At 29.9% G+C, this 20,776-nt stretch overlaps 4 protein-coding genes across 4 annotated transcripts in view; 2 read left to right on the plus strand and 2 right to left on the minus strand.

The window, feature by feature from the left end:
* Positions 1–2,406: 2,406 nt before the first annotated feature.
* Positions 2,407–6,363, plus strand: LOC114398385 (single-stranded DNA-binding protein WHY2, mitochondrial-like). Its single transcript, XM_028360572.1, has 8 exons — positions 2,407–2,567; positions 2,797–2,900; positions 3,001–3,098; positions 3,201–3,293; positions 3,502–3,596; positions 3,703–3,770; positions 3,877–3,965; positions 6,050–6,363. Exons 1-8 carry the CDS (start codon positions 2,524–2,526, stop codon positions 6,164–6,166), a joined length of 708 nt encoding a protein of 235 aa, XP_028216373.1. The 5' UTR covers positions 2,407–2,523; the 3' UTR covers positions 6,167–6,363.
* A 3,065-nt stretch (positions 6,364–9,428) lies between these two features.
* On the plus strand, positions 9,429–10,137 carry LOC114399036. The gene is made up of 2 exons (XM_028361130.1): positions 9,429–9,615; positions 9,697–10,137. Exons 1-2 carry the CDS (start codon positions 9,473–9,475, stop codon positions 9,905–9,907), a joined length of 354 nt encoding a protein of 117 aa, XP_028216931.1. The 5' UTR covers positions 9,429–9,472; the 3' UTR covers positions 9,908–10,137.
* A 1,337-nt stretch (positions 10,138–11,474) lies between these two features.
* Positions 11,475–15,387, minus strand: LOC114399430. Its single transcript, XM_028361615.1, has 7 exons — positions 14,584–15,387; positions 14,322–14,408; positions 13,970–14,215; positions 13,028–13,198; positions 12,812–12,865; positions 12,277–12,423; positions 11,475–12,152 (listed from the first exon to the last, which is right to left on the minus strand). Exons 1-7 carry the CDS (start codon positions 14,806–14,808, stop codon positions 11,775–11,777), a joined length of 1,308 nt encoding a protein of 435 aa, XP_028217416.1. The 5' UTR covers positions 14,809–15,387; the 3' UTR covers positions 11,475–11,774.
* A 3,818-nt stretch (positions 15,388–19,205) lies between these two features.
* LOC114400256 (protein ILITYHIA-like) overlaps positions 19,206–20,776 on the minus strand; it is a 29,625-nt gene continuing 28,054 nt past the window's right edge. Inside the window, exons 59-60 of the mRNA XM_028362609.1 lie at positions 20,310–20,388; positions 19,206–19,512 (exon numbers count right to left, since the gene is read on the minus strand). Of these exons, the coding sequence (XP_028218410.1) occupies positions 19,470–19,512; positions 20,310–20,388 (122 nt within the window). The 3' untranslated portion in view covers positions 19,206–19,469. The remainder of the gene's footprint in view (positions 19,513–20,309; positions 20,389–20,776) is intronic.

The raw sequence follows: 20,776 nt of genomic DNA on the forward strand, positions 1-20,776 counted from the left end.
ATAAATTTAATCTATTTTTCTTACTTCTATAGTTATTTTTAATCACTATAATTAGAATATTTGTTCATTGATAGAATCCTAAGATATCTCACAAGTTTCGATATCTTGAGTTGGTCATGAAACTAATTCTTTGATACATAGCTTAGTCATATTTCAAGTTATTTTTCCCTCCCGAGATATGTACTTTACAATATCGAATCCAAATCTTTTTTATACAAACTCAACGTGCATTACAAATTTAGTTACACTCGTTAAATATATTGTTGTGTAATAATATATAATATATATATTATGATCTAATTGAGTTGGGTCAAACAATTGAGTCAATCCAAAATTATACTTATAAAAAAAATTATAGTTTCTAATGCAGTGTTAATTCTTTATTATTTGATAATATTAACTTAATATAATGATAATGCTTTTAATGATGTCAATATCAATGATAGAGATCAAACAATGTTCGAATCCAGGGGTATTATTTGTTTATATAGTTTTGGGTAAATAATTATTTTTTGTCATTGAATGTGTAATTCGTTGGTAAATATATTCCTGAAATATGAAAATACAAAATTTAGTCCCCGAAAGTGTAAAAAGTGCGACAAATATATTCGACTGTTGATTTTTTTTTGTCACCGTTAATAAAACATTCAAGATTTAAAAAAGTGAAATATGAGATATATTTATCTTTTAGTTATAGTAGATTGTGACTAATTATTATAATTTGAAAAATTTTATAATGATTGGTACACTGTTACAATATTTATCTTGGAAAATTTCTATTGTGACAAACAAATTATGGTTGATAATCAATATTATCATCACTATTTATTTGAAATTATGTTTGCCAATATATATTTTAAGTGATCCTTATAATATTATGCTTATAACGATAAAAAATGACAAAAATTCACCTTGAAATTATATTTTACCCTTAAATGAAATGAAATTTCAAATGTAACAAATTAGTCCAATATAATCATATTGATATTTAGATCCAACAAAAAATTATTGACATTTTTCTCCAATAAAAAAATATTGGCATTTTTGTCTAACAAAAAATTATTAACATTTACGTCAAAAAATGATATCTTACTGACATTTTCATTCAATCTAGTCATCATGATCACATTGACAATTATTTTAATGACAAATTTGTCTCTCTCTACCACGTAAATTATTTTATTAACGGTGACAAATGAAAATTAACCGTTGGATACATTTGTTGCACTTTTTACATTTTCGGGAACTAAATTTTATATTTTTATTTTTAAGAAACGCATTTGTCAATGAAATACACAGGACAAAAGTGACTACTTATCCTATAGTTTTCCAAGAGTTATAGGTTGGGTGGTGTAAAAAAAATTAATTTTCATTTTGTATAAAAATGTAACAAAATAGAAACTTGTTTTTTCTTACAAAAATATCGCATTAAATATTTTTTAAAATAAAATATATTAAATTAGTTTTTGATCCTCTATTTTATTTTTTAGATTTAATTTGGTCCTCTAGCTTTTGAGATTCAATTTGGTATTCTAATTTTTAAAAATGATTCAATTTGACCCTACTACCTAAATTGGATCGACGGTGTTAAAAAATCGTAATTTGTGATGGTTTAAAACCATCGCTAGATGATTTTAAACCATTGCAAAATGCATATTTCATGATGTAGTTAGTTTAATTGAAATGAAATGATCAAATCGATAAAAAAATTAGATGACCAAATCAAACCTAAATAATAAGTTAGAGGAAAAAAAATAATTTAACAAAAAAAAAACAACTTATCTACATGAAGAATAATAATAATTCTATAAAAGGAAAATTAAGAAATGGGAAAAAGAAAAAAGGCTTAATTACAAAATTAATCCTTTTATTTTGTCTATTTTACCAAATTGATCCCCTTATTTTTTTTAATTTACTATTTGAGTCACTCTATATAAAATAAAAATAAACTTATATAAATGTACATATTTTAATTGATGCAAAAATGGAATTTAATCTTATATATTATATTATAAAAGATAACATATAATATTATAAAAATATAATAAATTAAAAAAATAAAGTTTAAGTTTTAAATTATTTTCATATAAAACTTATATTAATACTATATTTTGTACTAAATAATTAAATAATTGTGTGAATGTAATAGTAAAAAAATATTATTCACTTTAAGGATCATGATTTTAGTCGATTAATATTTAAATTTTTTAGCCGTCATATGAAAATAAATTTTTAAATATAATAGCTTTAAATAATAAATTAAAAAATAAGAATACAGATTTTAAAATAAGTCAAAATAAGAAGTGTGAAAATCATGGCCATTGAACAATGAGGTTGGGCTGGGCCAGGTGTGATCACGTTTTTTTCTTTTTATCAAAAGAAAATATTTAGATAACGTCGTCGTTTGGGGAAAGGCGAGAAGGGAGCATTTTCCATTTTGAATTGGGCAACAGAGCTGTGAGACATAAAACCCCATTTGGTGTGGTTAGACAGCACACAAGTGAAGAGAAAGAGCCTTCCAAAATGTTCAAGCTATCTCGCATGCTCCCTCTCACTTCCACTTCCAGGTATTTACTCGCCTTCTCTTTCTTTCAACCTTTTTTTCTTTCACTATCACTTCTTACTTTCTAATCGATTCATTATTCTTCGCAACCTTGTCCGAACAGAAAAGAAAAAGGTTATAAAAAAGGCATAGGCTTATTATATTGTTTTAACGTGGAATCACGCTTATGCAAAATAAACATATGCTTTTGATGACATCACGAGATGCATTTAAATTTTGCAATTTTGAGACAGGCATAGGCTGTTGGAAGTGCTGTCCTCTAGGAAAGTTGAAGTCGGAGACCGTCTTAGCCATTCAGCTGGCATTTCTACTGCTACAAATAACTATGCTGCCAAAGGCATTGCTTTATACAAGTGTTTATATTTTTGCTACCTGTTTTTGGCTGACATTGAACTAGGCATTAGCTTTACTTCTGTTTTCCTGCCATTAACTTGCAGGATATGCTTCCGATCGAATATTTGCTCCTTATACTGTTTACAAGGGCAAAGCTGCATTCTCGTTGATCCCTTGTCTTCCAACTTTCACTAAGTTGAATGTAAGATTGAGGTTTTCTTTTAATAAATTTATTCAATCTGACTTTTTGTGTGTCTGTGTGTTGTATTAACCAAACATCATATTTATCAATTCCCCTTGTCAGTCTGGGACTGTTGTAGTTGATCGACGTGGTTCAATCATGATGACTTTCATGCATTCTATTGGAGAGCGCAAATATGACTGGGAGAAAAGACAAGTAATTGTTTTTGCTATTCCATTTGCATGGTTAAAGTTGTCTGGGTTGTGACAGGTCCCCCTTCCCTCGTTTTTGCAATAGAGAATGCATTGTCAAGTTGACCTAATATCTTGTTTCTGATGTTCTATTTAGTAATTCAAGGAGGAAACATACATAGAATCTTTTGACGTCCCTTTATCTTCCTCTTAGAGTAATTACCCTTTTGTAGAGATTTGCTCTCTCAGCAACTGAAGTTGGTTCTTTGATAACAATGGGCGCTCAAGATTCCTGTGATTTCTTTCATGACCCTTCAATGTTATCAAGGTTGTTTTCATGGCTCTTGGATTAACCTATTAGTTAGAAATTATTTTTTTATTTATACCACTTCAAAGATGATTAGTGATGGTTTAGTAAGCACCTTATGTTGCAGTAATGCTGGTCAAGTAAGGAAGAGCTTATCAATTAAGCCTCATGCAAATGGCTACTTTGTGTCTTTGAGTAAGATTTTTTTTTTTTGTTAAGTTTTTCTCCTTTTGTGCTGCTTACTATATATTGCACAGTGCACCCCACTCTCTCTCTCTGATTATTGCTCCTTCTTTGACAGCTGTTGTCAACAACCTGTTAAACACCAATGACTACTTCAGTGTTCCTGTCACAACTGCTGAGTTTGCTGTAATGAAGACAGCTTGCAGTGTATGCCTTTTATCTGCTTAGTTTCTCATAAGTTTGCGTTAATTATATTATAGCTTCCACTAGTTATGGACTGATGAGTTTCTGCTTGCAATACTTATGAAATAAGAATGGAGAGGGTTATCTGTTATCTTGCCAACAATTTTCTTTCGAGCGCTGAAGTGATAAACCGATAAAGAAAATAATTATCCTGTCTTTCTGCATGGCTATTATTCCATTAATCTTTAATCAACATAGTTCTTGTCTTGAAACATTGGTTAATACATTACAAAAATGCCTGTGGTCCTTTAAATTTATCAGCTTTCTGATCCAGAATTCAGAATTTCAGACTGACTGGTGGGTTTCTCTTGACATTTTTATTAGCATTCTTGAACTTTTTTTGCACATGTGACCATGTTGGCAACCACCCACTTTTGTTTTTAGGTGAGGGTTGAAATATAGTTGAATATATGTTATTTTGTTCACTGAAAAAAACTGTCATAGTGTTGATTTCATTCATAATTTACTGTAGATAAGTAAAACTTAAAATAAGTATATATAAAACTGTTCTAGTCATTAAACTGGTGAAGGTATTCTTGGTTGAACCAAACATATACACTCCCACATGCACACCATATTCTATGGCCTGCAAGAAAAGAAAAACCCAGTATGAGAGGTTAAATAATGATCATCCTACAAATACAACATGACAAAACATTAAAGCAAAAAGAGGCTGAAAGGGTAACTATTGTGTTGCTTGATGCTTCGAAGTCTCACATTGGACACTCAGTCAAACATACAACATATATTAAAGCTAAGAGGAGGTTTTATTTGCAAGTTCCTCATAGGATAATGAGTACACCATACATGAAAAGTAAGAGGGAGGCAAGTCATATCATGCCTTGCTTATATGTTAGCCTTTGTATTTTGAAACTGGTTCATCATTTGGCTTTTGTTTTTTTTTGGTCAGCGGTTCATTATTTTGCTTAAATAAACCTGGTTGAATATTATTAACTTTTTGAAAGGTTCAAACCACTTCACCACCAGTTCTTTGCTTGGCCAGTTTTTTTTTTAAAATTCATTTCTCAAAATAGCTGTTTGTATTAGGCAGCTAGGAGCATTCATGCTAAGTTTCTTTATTTGTGGGGCTAGGATTAGACATGGCAAGAAAATCCGTACCCGTGGGTATCCATCCGAATCTGTTCCGACTTTGACGGGTAATACTTGAGTTGACTGGGTATGAGTTCGGGTTTGGGTTTTTCCGATAACCAAAAGTCGGGTACGGGTACGGGTATGAGATTACTACATCCGTTCTGACCCCGAACTAGGACTCGTCCCGTCACTTAATTTTTATAATTTTTGCATAATTTAATCAAAAGACCTAGAATTTTTATTACTAGTTAATTTTATTTTAGAATTTTTATATAATTTAACATTTTTTTCTTAACAATTTTTGTAGACACATGTGCTATAATAAATTTATTGATATATAAGTAGTTAAAACTAAATGTTTAACAATCAATTTATTTTTTTTAAAATCAAATTTTTAATATTTTCTTTACAAAAAAAATTATTTTTCTAATTTGAATCGGGTATGGGATGGGGTCGGGGATACCCGATCCCAACGGATACGGGAATGGAATAATAAATTTTAACCCGTCAGGTACGGATATGAGGACTTGTTGGGGAGTCGTAATCGGGGATTGGGGAGACAATACCTGTCCCCGCCCCATCCCATTGCCATGTCTAGCTAGGATCCAGTTCTTACTTCTGAGTCCCCGCTTGTTTCTTGAGTGGTTTTGGATCCAGTTATACATATATGACCCCTGGTCCTTCTTAGATGATTGGTTTTATTCATTTTTTTTAATTCTATTGATAGTAGTTAGTTACTTTCAGTTTTCTCTCGTTTCCTTCTTTCTAATATTTTGTGGTTATGGCACAGGCATCCAAACAGGTTGTAGAAAGCCACAGTAGCTGATTCAATGAAACTTTAACTACATTTTCATCTCTACATTTATTCTAACAGTTCTCGCCCCCCACAAACTGTTTAGTATTATTTTGCACCTTGTTAAGAGCTTTGCCAATTATTAATTTGTCTTTTGATGCAGTTTGCACTGCCACACATTATGGGTTGGGACCAGATAACTAATCAACAATCCAGAGGCATAGATGATCTTCAAGCAAAGGGTGACTCTAAAGTTTCAGACTTGGAATGGGAAAAATGAATTGCTAGGAATATCCGAATATGAAATGGATCCTTTTTTGTTTCGCAATTCCATTTGGTATATTGCCAATTTGAAGACAAGGATTTGCTGGGGGAAGATGTAAATTACAATCTTTAAGAAAGGGATCTGAAGTTGTATAACTTGTTAAACTAGTTGTTTGAAAAATTATCAAATGACAAATGTTTTATTTAGATAGATAAAATTAATTAAATAGAAAAGTATATTAATGTTTGAATGAATAGAAAAATAAATAACATAATTTTAGTATTAATTTAAAAATTAAATTAAATTCTAATATATTATAGTGATTTTTTATCTTAAAAACTAAAAAGAGAAAAAAATTATTTCTATCTTAATTAAATAGAAAAGTATATTAATGTTTGAATGAATAGAAAAATAAATAACATAATTTTAGTATTAATTTAAAAATTAAATTAAATTCTAATATATTATAGTGATTTTTTTATCTTAAAAACTAAAAAGAGAAAAAAATTATTTCTTTCTCAAGAAGAAAATAACCAGAATCATATGATTTTGTCCCTTTTTGATATATATCCTAGAGAAGAGAATTATGTCATTTTTATCTTAAAAACAAAATGGTGATTTATTTTTAGTGTATGCACCTGGGTGCATGTAAATTTTACAATAAAATGACAAATGAAGCCCCATTGAGATCCAACTCATGACCCTTCATTTATAAAGCAAATGCACTGCCACTTTGTTATGAAGGTTATTTGATGAAACCTGGTGAACTATTCCTAAAGAACTATTATACTCTTACATCCTTTTATTTTGTCTTCATAGGTCAGAGATACGATAAAAAATTAAGTTAAAATATATTTGTGGTCTATAATAAATATTTAAATTTTATGTTTGTTTTCTAATAATATTTTTTTTTTAAAATCTAATGACGATAAAATTTAGCAATGATTTCTTGGATCAGTAATAACAAATTATCACAAGAACTCATGGAAATGCACGTTTGTGCATGTACGTGCATGTTAATTTTATGAATAAGTGATTAAAATATCATTTTAAATGTGTTGTTGATTATATGCACTTAATATGGTATCTGTTTTTCTTACTTTTATTCTTGAAGTTCCTAAAAGAGACAAATGTGAAGAGCCCTTTAAATTTGGGATACAGAATCCTTAATTACTTCTTTGTCCAAAGCTAAATAATCATGTTGAATACTTTGCTACAGAGGTTGTTTGATGAAACTTAGTGAACGATTCCTACAGAACCTAAAGAACTAGTACACTCTTAAGTCTTTCTATTTTATCTTCAAAGGTCATAAATCCGATATAAAAATTAGGTTAAAATATTTTTTTGATTTCTAATAAATATCTAAATCTTGTATTTGCTTTCTAATAATTTTTTTTTTCGTTTTTGCTCTTTGATAAAACAACAATTTTGATTTTGGTGTTTGACACTTTTTTGAGAACAAAAATCAAAATTGTTGTTTTATCATAAGTAAACACAAAATTCATGTATTTATTAAATATCGAAAATATATTTTAGTCCAAAAATTATATAAACAAAGTGAAATGACCTCATTAGATAAATGTTCATTAGTCATTACTACGAGTTTATTATAGAAAATTTAGATAAAAAATGTATATAAAATGAAATTAAGCCTAATAACTTCTTATTTTAATATTTATATAATAAAAGGTAAATACACATCGATTTATTGGTTAGTTTGGTAGTACATAATAATTCTCTTCTAATTTCTCTAGTACCTATCTTTTTATTTTTTACAAAATTTTATCTTTCAATTAACTATTAAAAAAACTCCAAAAAATTCATTCATTATTAGTCTTCCGAGTTCCTTCTTGCTGGTGCAACTTCAAGTCAAGTTGAATCTATACCCACACTGGTTTATGCCTTTAGATTGATGACTATGGACTATTGAGGGTGACAAGTGCAATCAAGAGTAGTATTCTCATTTCATTTGCATGATTTGGAATTTGGTTTACCAAGTGTATTATATACAAGATTTTATTGTAAAAACAATAAAGAGATAGAGACTAGACCCTTTTAATTTGTTATTCTAGAATGTAAATTCATTCAAGAAACACACATGCATGACATTTTACAATTGTTTCTCCACTTTCATATAAATATTACATTCCCATTATTACTTTGAGAAAGAAAAAATCATAACTGAATATTGTCACCTAATTTCAAATATTATCTCCTCTTGAGTTAAAGACTTTACTAACAAGTGACTTACCCTTTATCATAATTTTAATTTTGCTTTAGTTTAAAAATATGTTTGCTTAATAAAATAATATATTGTACGACAAGAGTCTAACTGAGTTTGTGGACATGATGAACATGAGACCGGAGGCATAAGCTTTTTTTTTATAGGAATTATATATTTTTTTAAAACTAAATTTAAGTGCTAATTTTAGATGATGGAAAACATCTAGACCATTAAAATGTTAAAGGTTTAAGATGCTTAGCTTTTTTAAGGAGATATCAACTAAATAATTTATAAAATCTTAACAGAATATCAGAACTTAATTTCAAATATTACCATCTTTTTTGTTAAAGATTTTCCCAACCTGGATTTATAGTTTACAGTTTAACAAGTTAAAACAGAATATTACAATTTAATTTTAAATCTATATTTTATCTTTCAAATTCAAATTCTTATTTTCTTCTTTTCTAAAGAGGGTGGTTTATCTTTTCAAATTTTTTCAATCTCTATCTTTTTTTAATTCATGTATAATTTGTATTTTTTACTTTATTATATAAATATTTATTCTTATAATTTATTTATTTATTTTTATTCATTTTAATTGATCAATGTGAATATTTTTTTAATTTTTATGATAATTAATTATAAATAATAAAATTTAGATATTAAAGCTGGCCTAAAATACTAGTTGACCAAAAAAGGATAAATGGTTCACTCAAGAAGAATTGTAACAAGAAAATAAAAAGAAGAAAGCAAACTCAAAAAAGAACAACATTGGACTTGAAACCCATCTAAAGATTTAAACCGATGTCTCAAAGATATAAGAAAAATTAAGGAGAAATATTTGAAACATTATCTTCAATTTAAAACAGAATAATTCATTTTGTTTTTAGGGGGTTTGTTATTTATAATTCAGTTAAATTTAAAGATATTATCAATCTATTTTGATTATTTTAATATTTATTTCATCTTCTAAGAATAAGATGTTATGGGTATTATGTTAGTATATAAAGTTAAGAAATAGAGGTTTGACATAAGCTCTTCACATATCTTTTCTTTAGCTGACCAAAGCTAAAGCTCTGTTCAACCTTTGGTATTACATGACGCCAAATAAACTTTATTTTCATCTATCTCCAGACCTAACTACAGTTTTCTTCCATTTAACTCCAGAGCTAACAATGTCGGTTGAAAGCAAACCTACAGAGCTAAGGTTATTAGAGTTGGGTGTTATTTCGTGGACAAAGTGAGCGATTAAATTTCTTCCAACGTGTTATTTATTCTTAATTTGCTCTATGTATAAATGTTGATTTTGTTTTGGTTATAGATGGGGAAGAGCTCCAGGACAGTACGAGTCACACACAGAGGCACAAGAGACATATTTTTTGTTGAAAGGGAGAGTGAAGTTTATCCCGAAAGACTCAACATATGACCCTATAGAATTTGGTGCTGGCGATCTTGTTACCATACCAAAAGGACTCACATGCACATGGGACATCTCTGTTGCAGTCGACGCACATTACAAGTTCCAGCCCTAATTAGTTCCTTTACTACTTACCACTCATTCAGATTATTGCTCTTTATTTCTTGCTTCTGATCGATCACAATATTATATTTATACTTCCCTCTTTAATTTCTATCCTTTTGTCTCCTAAGCTATCAAATAGAGTGTTCATATATCTTTATCCTTAATGTTATAATCAAAAGTTGCACCAATGGTTATATATACAGGTGTAATTGATTTGTTATATGCATGCTGGGGAAATAGGTGTTGAAAATTCTTCTTTTTTTTTTTAAAAAGTATATGCTTGTTCATGTTGCTTTGATTGGTCAGCTTAAGCTGTCAATTTAATTATTACGGCTTATATATCATGTTTATATATCAATTACGTCTCAAAATTTATGAAAGAAATCCATACAGCATACCGTGTTTATTTTGAGTCGACCCAGTTTTTGCATCTCTGATCGATGTGTTGGGTGAAACTGAAGAATAAATAACTTTTTTTGTTGTTGTGCACTGTGTCACATGGAAAAATATTTTCGTTGTGTTAATTTTTTCACAAAGCACAATTTTTTTATCACAACGGAAATAAATTTCCAATCAAAATGCTTAACAAAAACTAGTTTTAGATTACTAATAATAAAAAAGATTATTGGTTCAATTGAAAAAGGTAATTTATATCACAATTATTTGATTATCGTAAAAAGGATAACTTGTATCGTCATTAAGGTAATTTATATCATTTTTTTAAAAACAACTTATATAATTAACCACACAATCAAAGTACACAACAAAAAGATATTTGTTATTTTTGATACAATTCGCATCTAAACGTATTTTCATTGTATATTGCAAAGTTATATCACAACAATAGCATATATTCCGTCAAGGGTAACTCTGTAAAAATAGTTTTTAGAAAATTTGGTGGTGAACTTAACAAAAGAATGTGAAAATAGCAAAGTCTATTTCCTCATATAGCTTGATCTAGGCCTGTTTCAACTTTGAGGGCAGGGTGGAGCCATGCCGTGCTGTAACTCATATTTTATGGACTCAAAAAGTCTAGCAACTTATATAGTTATTGGTAAATTTTGTTTTTAATTCTTGAAGATTTTGATATTTAAGATTTTGGTCTTTAAATTTATTGGTGACTGATCAACGCCGTTGATTTTTTTTTTTGTCAAATGTTTTTATTCTTTTCCTTCAATTCGGTCGTTAAGTGATAATGTAACAAATTAATGATGTAATCTCCCATTGTTGTGGTACAACAAACAAAAGTATTAAAATAAAAAAAAATATGATAAGAAAATGATGGTGAGAGAAAATGATGGAGAGATAGAGAGGATGGAAGGAGACCGGAGAGGGAGAGGATATATCCAAATGGCTGGTCCTTAGTTTATTTGTTACCACAATACATGAATTTTAGAAAATTTAGGAAAATTGATATGATTATGAATTTATGATAAATAAAGGGAGTGAAAAAAATTTAAACCTTTAAACTCAAGCATATAATCCTCAATTCAATTATTGCACTCCTTGTAACTATGGGATATTTAAGAAAGAAAAAATAAAAGTGAAGGAAAAAAAAAACAGAATTAAGCTTGACATTTACTAGATGAAAGTCATTCAATAATTGCTTAATTGCTTAATTATTGACTACAAGTCTAGAACGTGAACACATACATTTTCCTTCGATCCCTTCCAAAGGAAACAAAACAAAAAAGTGAAGGCAGAAACAAGAATGGAAATGGCTCTACAACAATAATTCTATAATTACGTACAAGCAAAGAATGCAACAACACGAAGATATTACTTGGACGTGAACTAACTCAAAACAATAGTGCTAGAACGAAAAGCTAGCCAGGTACGTCATGATGAAGATATTAAATATGATATGATATCATGCATTATGGGCACTGAGGATTGTTGCCTGGCCCACCATAGTAGAAATATGTGCCCCATTCGTTACTATAGGAGCTCTTGATGTCATAACAATTGGTGTTCTCAGCTAGTGTTAAGATATTGTGCACCGAGCTAAGACTATTGTCGGTGTCTACAATCTCAAGATTACGAAAATAGCTTGCCTTTCCAAAGCCATCATCAGCAAAGTGGCCCGAGCCCATTTGGGTGGACGTGTGTTGCCCATTGGCACGTGTGTTGACCACTTCGCCACCCCACTCCACCATGGTGGCGTGTGTGGCCAAGTGTGTGAATAACTCTTCTGGCCAATACCCTACCAATGTGCCATCACCAAAACTCATCCACCAATTCCCTACTTTTGGGTCCTAATTAATTAATATTGCAAAAGGAAGTGAGTATATAATTGATATATTGGATTTGCTAATTATTTGGAGAAAATTAAATCAAATGTTCTTTAAATTAATTTGCATGTGGAAGAAAAATATTAACCTTCCAAATGAGGATGGTGATGTCATATTGGTTGGATTCATAAGATGAGATGGGGGAAATGGCAGCTCCAATGGCTATCCTGCCATTTGTTTGCACAAAACCCGCACAAAGAAGGTTGTAGCATCCGGTTGCTTGATATGAGTCACTCTGCATCACCCAAAAACTAGACAAAATTTATAAATTTCCACTCAAGGGCAAACTATCCCAATAATTGTTTTCTGAGTAATAAATACATGGGTTTAATTTTGAAGTATATGTATTGCAAGTTTTTTTTTTGTTTTTTTTAATTAAAACATCTAATAAGAATTCAGCCTATCGCTTTATCATATTTTAATGAATAGAACGACGGGACAAGAGAGTAAATTTTGATTGAACAATGTCCGTGGAAAAATATTTTACTCTGAAAAATGTAGATAAATGAAGATTCAATGTCTAGACATTAACACATTATTACGGGTTCTATATGCGAATTCATGTTTAAAGCTTGATTGATGTGAGTAAGAGGAGAATGAAGAAAAGAGAGATGAATGCTGACCGTCCAGTAAGTGAATAATCTGGGCCTGCTGTCACCATAAAGCTCCGGACTGACCTGACTAGTAGAACAATCAAAGATTTAGAGACCAACATTTCTTAATAATCCACCAAAAACCATATAAGAGATATATATATATATATATATATATATATATATACTGCACTATTTGGTAATTAAACTTAGCTTCTCCACATTGAATTTAGACAGAATATATACCTGCCATCCAGCTTCAATGCTGTTGAGATCTGAACCATCAAAGGAGCCAGAAAGAATCCAAATTTGAGAGAGACTGAACTCGTTGACTACTTGGATCGAAGGTTCCCACACATTTATTGTTGCCTTTGCACCGTACACCTCCTGTGATGATCCAGTGTATGCGATCGCATGCTACATAGTACATATACACACAGAATTATAAAAAAAATTGTAAACTTTTATTTATTATATAAAAAAACGTTACGAATTCAATTTTTTAAAATAAAAACTTGATATTTGCAGAATTAAATTACCAAACGAGACGATGTAAATGCTTAGTGGGCCTCGCCTCGGTCAAAATATTGACACGTATTTATAACAATGACATAAATTGCCAACGTCTTATTTATGATGAAATTCAAAAATAAAGAATCTAGCACTTCTTGGAGTTTCACTTTCACATTTAGAATAGTCAACTATACAATATTTTGCAATAACACTTTGAAATTCACAAAATGTTTGTCCATATAACATGCACTACGAATTTATTAATTTTAATATTTTTTAAGATAAATTCTAACTAATATCCTTAAAATATTGATTAAAAAAATAATTTTTTTATTCGGATGCATAAAATTAAATTATTCATAATTTTTTTATATTCTCTTATAATCTTTACAAATAAATATTTTTTAAAATTTTTTTAACTAATGTCGTAATCCCACACGACACAACTTAAAAAAAGTGGATTTGATATCCTTTAATGAAAATGACATTTACAGCTTCGGTATCTTGCTTAAATGATATCCTAAGGAAAATAAATTAATGATGCAATAAATGCGATACAGGGAGTCAATGTGATAGTAGTATAGAGCCATAAATAGAGAATTAATTAATAATGTAGAGTAAAGAATGGTAGCAGCGTTTAATTGTTTACTAGTAGTTGAAATGAAACGTACGAACCTCGTGCCCATTGCCGCTGACTACATCGGGGGCGTCACTCCGGCGACGAGTAAGAGGAAACCGTCGTTGTTTCTTTCCAAAGTCAAACAAAGACTTTGCTCTCAACACGTCATGCACCGTGCTCCGCCGTACCGGAATCGTTCCCTTTGGACACCGCGTTCCATTTTTATGCCACATTTGCCGTGCACTCCTAATTTCCATCCTCTTCACCTTCTTCATACCCCTTGGCATCTTCGTTGGTACTTTCTGTTATACATATATTAATCAAATTAGAAAGAAAAAAAATAGTAGTGAAGTTAATTAGGTTCATATATATCTTATGATTTGAATTATGAAGGAGGTGTACGCGTACCTGGATCTTGTGATCCTTTAAAAGGGGGTGATCTAAAGCTGGTTGTTTTCTTTTATGGACACAATCTATGAGATCACCATCTGGACTCTGAATGAAATAATAAGATTCAGCATCGTCAAGTACTTATCAATGAAAATATTCTAATGATGATTATTAGTATATAGAAAAAGAAAAAAAATGACATTTTTTGTATATATATATAGTCTATACTCATTAACATTTTCAACCATTGATACATACACATATTTAGCATATTAATTACCTCTATGGTGAGGACAGGGGGCTTGTTAATGTTGTCCAAGTGTCTCTGAATCCTTTGGAGTCTCAAGCTGCTGACTTTCCTGTACCTTGTGCAATTTAGGGCGCTGGGTTCAACCTCAACCGTTTGAAGAAGAAGGGTCAAGAAGAAACCAATAACAAGGAGAAGATGATGATGGTGATGACTAGGATGAGGAGTAGTAGAACAAGAACATCCAACAGTACCCATTATCTTTTTCTCTTTCAGTGTCAAGAAAGAAAATGGGTAAAGTGGAAAACCATTACTAGCAAAGAAAACACCACAAAGTAAATCTGACTTTCATGGGTTTTTCCATATACCACACCCAAATAGTAACGCAAACAAAGAAAAGAGAGTTGGAAAAAGACTTGTAATTAAGGGGGAGTAAACCTGATCTCTTTCTCTCTCTATCTTAATAGTATTAATGGTGAGGATGGGGTGGTGGGTGGGGTTAATTAAGGTGCTGCTCAGAGACGACCCTCTTGGACTTTCAGCATCAATATCATGATTGCTTGCATTTCATTCATCATGTATATTAATGGTGCATGATCATGGAGCTTCATCATCTATCTAAACATGCCGTATGTTTCAAACGTTGAAGCAAATTGAGGAGAGAGGAGAAAGTTGTGGTTGTGACCTGGCTGGCCTCAAATTCAAAACTTAATGAAAGCAAAAATAAAAACGCAGACCTACCCAACTGAAAACAATCCCCTTTTTATTGCATTTCTTCAATGTGCATCTGCCACCATACACTTTGCCATTAATATTTCCCTTGAAACCGTATATAATGCCTTCCCTCCTTTACTGCCCTATACCTTTGCTTTGGTTATCTTTTTTTTTCTCTGAAAAAAAAACTGACAAGTGGGCACTCAAATGGTGGAGAGCTGCATGTAATAAATGGATGTATGTCAATTCACAATATACGTTGAATTTATGAGAAAAAAATTGAGTTTAATTCTTACAAAATAAGAAACGAAATTCTTTTTTTAATTGTGACGAAGTATTGGATAAAGTATTAGTCTTATAGTTGTTTTAAAGGATACAAGTCTTTAAAATATCTCAAAATCTCATAGGAAAGTCAAACTTTAGTTAATATGGCTGTCATAGCTAGCAACTTTTCTATATTATGGCAAAAAATTATGGCCAAATTATGTAAGCAAATGATCTGTGTAGCCATGCCTCTAATTAATTAACAAGAATTATATATTCACCTTTTGTATTTATTTTTTAATAGAAATAAAAATTAACCAGTGTGTGTATTGGTAAAATCTAATAGTAGTACTACCTAGTGTTGTTCAGCTCTTTGTTTTTCTGAGGTCGGATGGAAAATGAAAAAGAAAAAATAGTTATTTTTGTTACTGTAGCATTTATAGAGTAATAATGTTTCGTTTTGGTTTTGTACATCCCCTTCTCATGTTCTTACAATAGCTTTTTTATAATACTTTTTTATTTTATATTTCTCTCCGTAACATCACTTATATTTTTCTCTGTTTTGTTCTTACTACTCTCTTAACTGAAAAAAATGTGGTGAAAAAAAATGAGGAATGCCTATATATTGCACCTCTCATGTCTATTTGTCACTTGAGTCAATAATTTTGATCTACTTGGGATTAAAATTATTTAAATAATAATGACAAAAAAGATATTAGAGTAATAATAAATACACTCGAAAAAATGAAATGGAAGTAGAATTTCTCTTTCATGATTCTCAAATAAGTGTCTACTAATAACAAAATTAATCATTATTTTATCTTTCTTTTTTCTTGTTGCAATCATTTTTTTAATATTAGACCCTGTTAAGGCACAGAAAGAAGCTAAATGAGAGATCCTACAGAGGACGAGTGAAAAAAATAAATATAAATTAAATCTCTTATAAAAAGAAATAGCAATCAAATGTCTCAGTACGCTCATTGGAAATGCAAAATTAGTTTCATAAAATGATAAATTACAGTTTGAATTTATATTAAAATAGAGTGTTCTGGGCTAGAGTTTGCTATTGATATCTTTGAGTTTTTGTTTGAGTAGTTAACTTTACTTAACAAACAAAGTAACTTTATTAGGAGATATGGGAGATATAAGGTGGATTAAATGATTAAGAGAAAGAAAAAAAAAAAATTTAATTTTTTTATTAAAAAATTAATAATTAATGACAAACATTTTGCTAATAAAAAAAGTAAATATAGGACGTGATTTAAGATATAAAAATAAATCTCCACTGGAATCTGTCTACGCTTTGGACTTTAACACATCGTAATCGAAGCATTTAGTCAACGTATTGGGGAGGCTTCTCTCTGGTTTTTATGAGAGATCCATTTGAACATGTGTTTTACAAACGCACGGCCATCCATATGACATGGAAACTAGTACAAATACGAGAATTAGTAGAGTATTTAAATCGGGTAAACTTCTAATCGCGAATCTCGAATTATTCTTTATTTAAGACAAAATTTTAGTTGTCAGTGCAGTGCGTATCATATACAAACTAGTATCATACTCCCTAAATTTGCAGCTATAGTAGTTAGACTTTGATAACAAGTTTTCTAATGTTTTATGACACTTATTAAAAAACATTAAATATATTATAAAGTGTTTCAATTAAAAAAGTGAATATATGAATATTTTATCTTTTTAATATAAGAAATACTTTTTAGTAAAAAAAATTACTACAGCTCAGGGCACGACCTTCGGTCTTCAATCATTAAATTGAAGTTTCAAAGACAGATAAGCAGCTTCCTGCTTTATCCATTGAGACATGAATACATTTTATGGAACACTATGATTATGAAATAATATGGGTTAAATGAAGTATTTTGTTTTAAAAAAGTGAAAAAAGAAAAAACGAACACCATTTCATTTGACTAATACTAAATATTAGATTTGATATTTTAGTCATCTTATTGTATATAATCAAGCAAACCAGCACTACAGGTCAACATTGGGTGATGCCAATTAAGTCATTATCGTAATGAGCTCCCTTCGAAGGCAAGGAGGGATTGGATTGCAGGAATAATGCTAGAAGGTGAATAAATTCCAGGGTATAATTAAAAGGTAAAATTATAAATTTATTCTTCCTATTTATTTCATAATTTGATTTTAATCTCCCTTTAATTTAATTTAAGAATTTAGCCTCTTAATTCTTTGCAATCTCGTTATTTCAATTTTCAATCCTAAAATTGAACATTGAGGGTTAATTCCTTACATTGACTGTCAAATGTCACGATTTTATTGAAGGTTGATGTTAATTGAATGCATGAAATTGACATCCAATAAACGCGTAACATATGGTGATCAACGTCCAATAAAAATATGACATCTGGTGATCAACGTTGACAAGTAACAATAGTCAACGTCCAATTTTAGAACTATGGACTAAAATAACAAGATTGAAAAAAATTGGAGGACAAAATTTATGAATTAAATTATAGAAAAACTAAAATTGAATTTTAAGTCAAATAAAGAGATCAAATTTACAATTTTACCTAATTAAAAACAACAGCACCTAACTATCACTTATTTGACAAGATACTACGTCGTATTTTCTTTTTGCAATTAAATTGTAAAAAAAATTTACAACCATGACAAAGATAGAAAGAGAATAAACAAAAAAGTACACAATAAGTTTATAACAGGAAAAAAATATTTAATTATCATGCCTATCTTTGTAAAAAAACTACACAATCAAAAATCAATATTTATAATGTGTTTAGAACAACTGAAAATTAGATTAATTTAATAATCAATTATATGTATGATCAAATATAATTAATTCTGTTTGAAAGCAAAAGAAAAACAATTTTTATATAGTAAAAGTATAACAGCTGAAAGAAAAAAAATACAGCTAAACGATGATCATAAACTATAAATTATCAGATTCATAAAAATAACCTAATCTTTTAGAAGAAAAAACTTTTTGCTAAATTTCAGCTGGTGTCCCAATATTCAGTTTTTAAGCTCACATCTCGTGAATAACCCCTCCGTTCAGTTAGAGCTATTAACTACCCTCGCATATGATAAATCAATGTAATGAAAAAAACATCTTAAAAAAATTAGCATCATATATTTCAATATATCAAATCAGAAATTGAACTGACCAACAAATTCTCCTTATAATAAATAGATGTGATCACAAGCTAAAACTTCTTCCCTTAAACTAACACAACAAAAAGACTCAACCCTATTATTTCCATATTGATGTAAATACTCCATTAACAGCTTTAAAAAATAATTAGACAATAAAAATCAAAACTACTAAAATACAATTTTAAATAACAACCATAACATATTTTAAAATTATATATGACAACATAAAATCCAATCATAACTATATCATAAAATTCAATCCATTAATTTCATGTTTTAATATGTTATGTATATGTAATGATATTATTATAAATTAATTATTAACAGAACCAGTTCAAATATTAATAATTTCATCCCCGATCACGAATCTAACTTTGGATATCGGAAAAAACCCAACCCCAACCCCAACCCTGGTCAACTTGAATTTTTTCTGTCAAAATCGGAACGGGTTCGGGACAGGACCTGCAGATTCGGGACCCATTGTCATGCCTAGCTGCTATGATAGCAATTCCACCATAGAATGGACAAAATATTGAAGTAAGAAATATATTACCACCAAAATTGATTGAGTAAAAATCTCTAGTATACAAATAATTCGCCTCATCTAATTTACAATTATAGACGTAATCAAATACCCAAGCCGAAAAAAATTGGGTAAGGTGCCTCAAATTGCGTATATCTATATATTTTGACTATATAACTGTGCCACCAAAAATTTGGTTATCAACGAGAATTCTGTATTCTGACCAGATAAGAAAGGGAAGGACACCACTTGATAAAAGACAAACTACTTAGCTACTTGAGGTATCTTCGTCACTGTCGTCACTATCATCACTGCACAACAGTAAACACGAGAGATTTATCAATAACATGTTTGTGCATGGGTTGTTGGCTTAAGCTCAGACATTACTTACAAAACCAGTAAAAAACTACCGAAACGTTTATTGGTAATTTAGAGTTTCTGATATTTAACAGAACTTAGTTAAGATGAGTAATTATTTTTTTATACTGATTTTTTTTTTTTTTTTTGTAAAAATCAACAAAGTTTATCTATGCTAGTAATAGAGTACTCAAGTAATTTTGCATCTTCATGTTTTGTAAATCAAGTTTGAAAATTAACCTATAATTTCAGTATCTTCTAATCAATTTTTTAAATTTTATTTTCTGGGAAAAAATACAAGCGATAAGCTTTTGACATTTCCTTCCCTATTCCTATATTTCTACATTTAATTATTTTCTCTCTACTTTCCTTGTTCCTCAACAGGGTTGCAAGGGTAATAGATAGAACATTAGGTAGCCAGGTTGCCTTGTTTCACCAAGAGTGCACGTTGTTTGATCTCCGCCCCATTTAAAAGCAGATCAATGCAAAGTGACTCAAATTTGCATTGACAGCTGCTTATCAATAAATGAATAGGCTAAAATGCATCAAGAATTTTTCTTCATTTTCTGACTTGTTTTAAGTTAAAAGTGGATTTTTGAATCTCATCTGGACCTAAAAGAACTTTTTTACCAGTTGCATGTCAGATTATTATCATTTTCTTTTCTTCCCTGAATATACAGGATTTGGTACTTGCATTGGGTAAGATTGAAATGATCATTCTATAGAAATTCATATTTGATTATATAAGTACCTATATTCAGGAAACTTGGATAGGCGCCTAGCATCCAAGCCAGTGATATACTTCTGTGCTGCTTGAACATTTTCTGAACCTGGAAAACACAAAAGAGAGTTAGGAGAGTATCTCCATAACAACTATCAGTGGTTAAATCTAATATCCTGTTCCAGTAGACAGAAAGGAAAACCTATTCAATAATATACAGTTGTGATATTAAAAATGTTGATATCAGCCGAAACTTAAGATTTTCATAGATGATCTATGCTTTGATAGTAAGATTAAACATATAAATTTTGGAAGAGGTTTTTTGTTGACACGGAAAGCTGTAACAGAAAGAGTGGCACTTAAGTGTTAAGTGTTATATAGATGGCTGTTTTGGAGTAACAAGTTATTTCAAGCCTGACTAGTTTAGAAACAGATTGAAGCAAGAACTGACTGGGGTTCTGAAAGAAATGTACAGAGGAAAATAAATGCAGAAATAT

Source organism: Glycine soja, chromosome 19, assembly GCF_004193775.1.
Source record: "Glycine soja cultivar W05 chromosome 19, ASM419377v2, whole genome shotgun sequence".
Classification (NCBI taxonomy): Eukaryota; Viridiplantae; Streptophyta; class Magnoliopsida; order Fabales; family Fabaceae; genus Glycine; species Glycine soja.

Coding starts and splice junctions, on each gene's coding strand:
- LOC114399036 (XM_028361130.1), top strand. CDS start 9,473: ATGACGCCAAATAAACTTTATTTTCATCTATCTCCAGACCTAACTACA. Junction 9,616..9,696: donor GGTGTTATTTCGTGGACAAA/GTGAGCGATTAA, acceptor TTTTGGTTATAG/ATGGGGAAGAGCTCCAGGAC.
- LOC114398385 (XM_028360572.1), top strand. CDS start 2,524: ATGTTCAAGCTATCTCGCATGCTCCCTCTCACTTCCACTTCCAG. Junction 3,597..3,702: donor GACCCTTCAATGTTATCAAG/GTTGTTTTCATG, acceptor CTTATGTTGCAG/TAATGCTGGTCAAGTAAGGA. Junction 3,966..6,049: donor TAATGAAGACAGCTTGCAGT/GTATGCCTTTTA, acceptor CTTTTGATGCAG/TTTGCACTGCCACACATTAT.
- LOC114399430 (XM_028361615.1), bottom strand. CDS start 14,808: ATGGGTACTGTTGGATGTTCTTGTTCTACTACTCCTCATCCTAGTCAT. Junction 14,216..14,321: donor TAAAGGATCACAAGATCCAG/GTACGCGTACAC, acceptor TATGTATAACAG/AAAGTACCAACGAAGATGCC. Junction 13,199..13,969: donor TCAGCGGCAATGGGCACGAG/GTTCGTACGTTT, acceptor TGTACTATGTAG/CATGCGATCGCATACACTGG.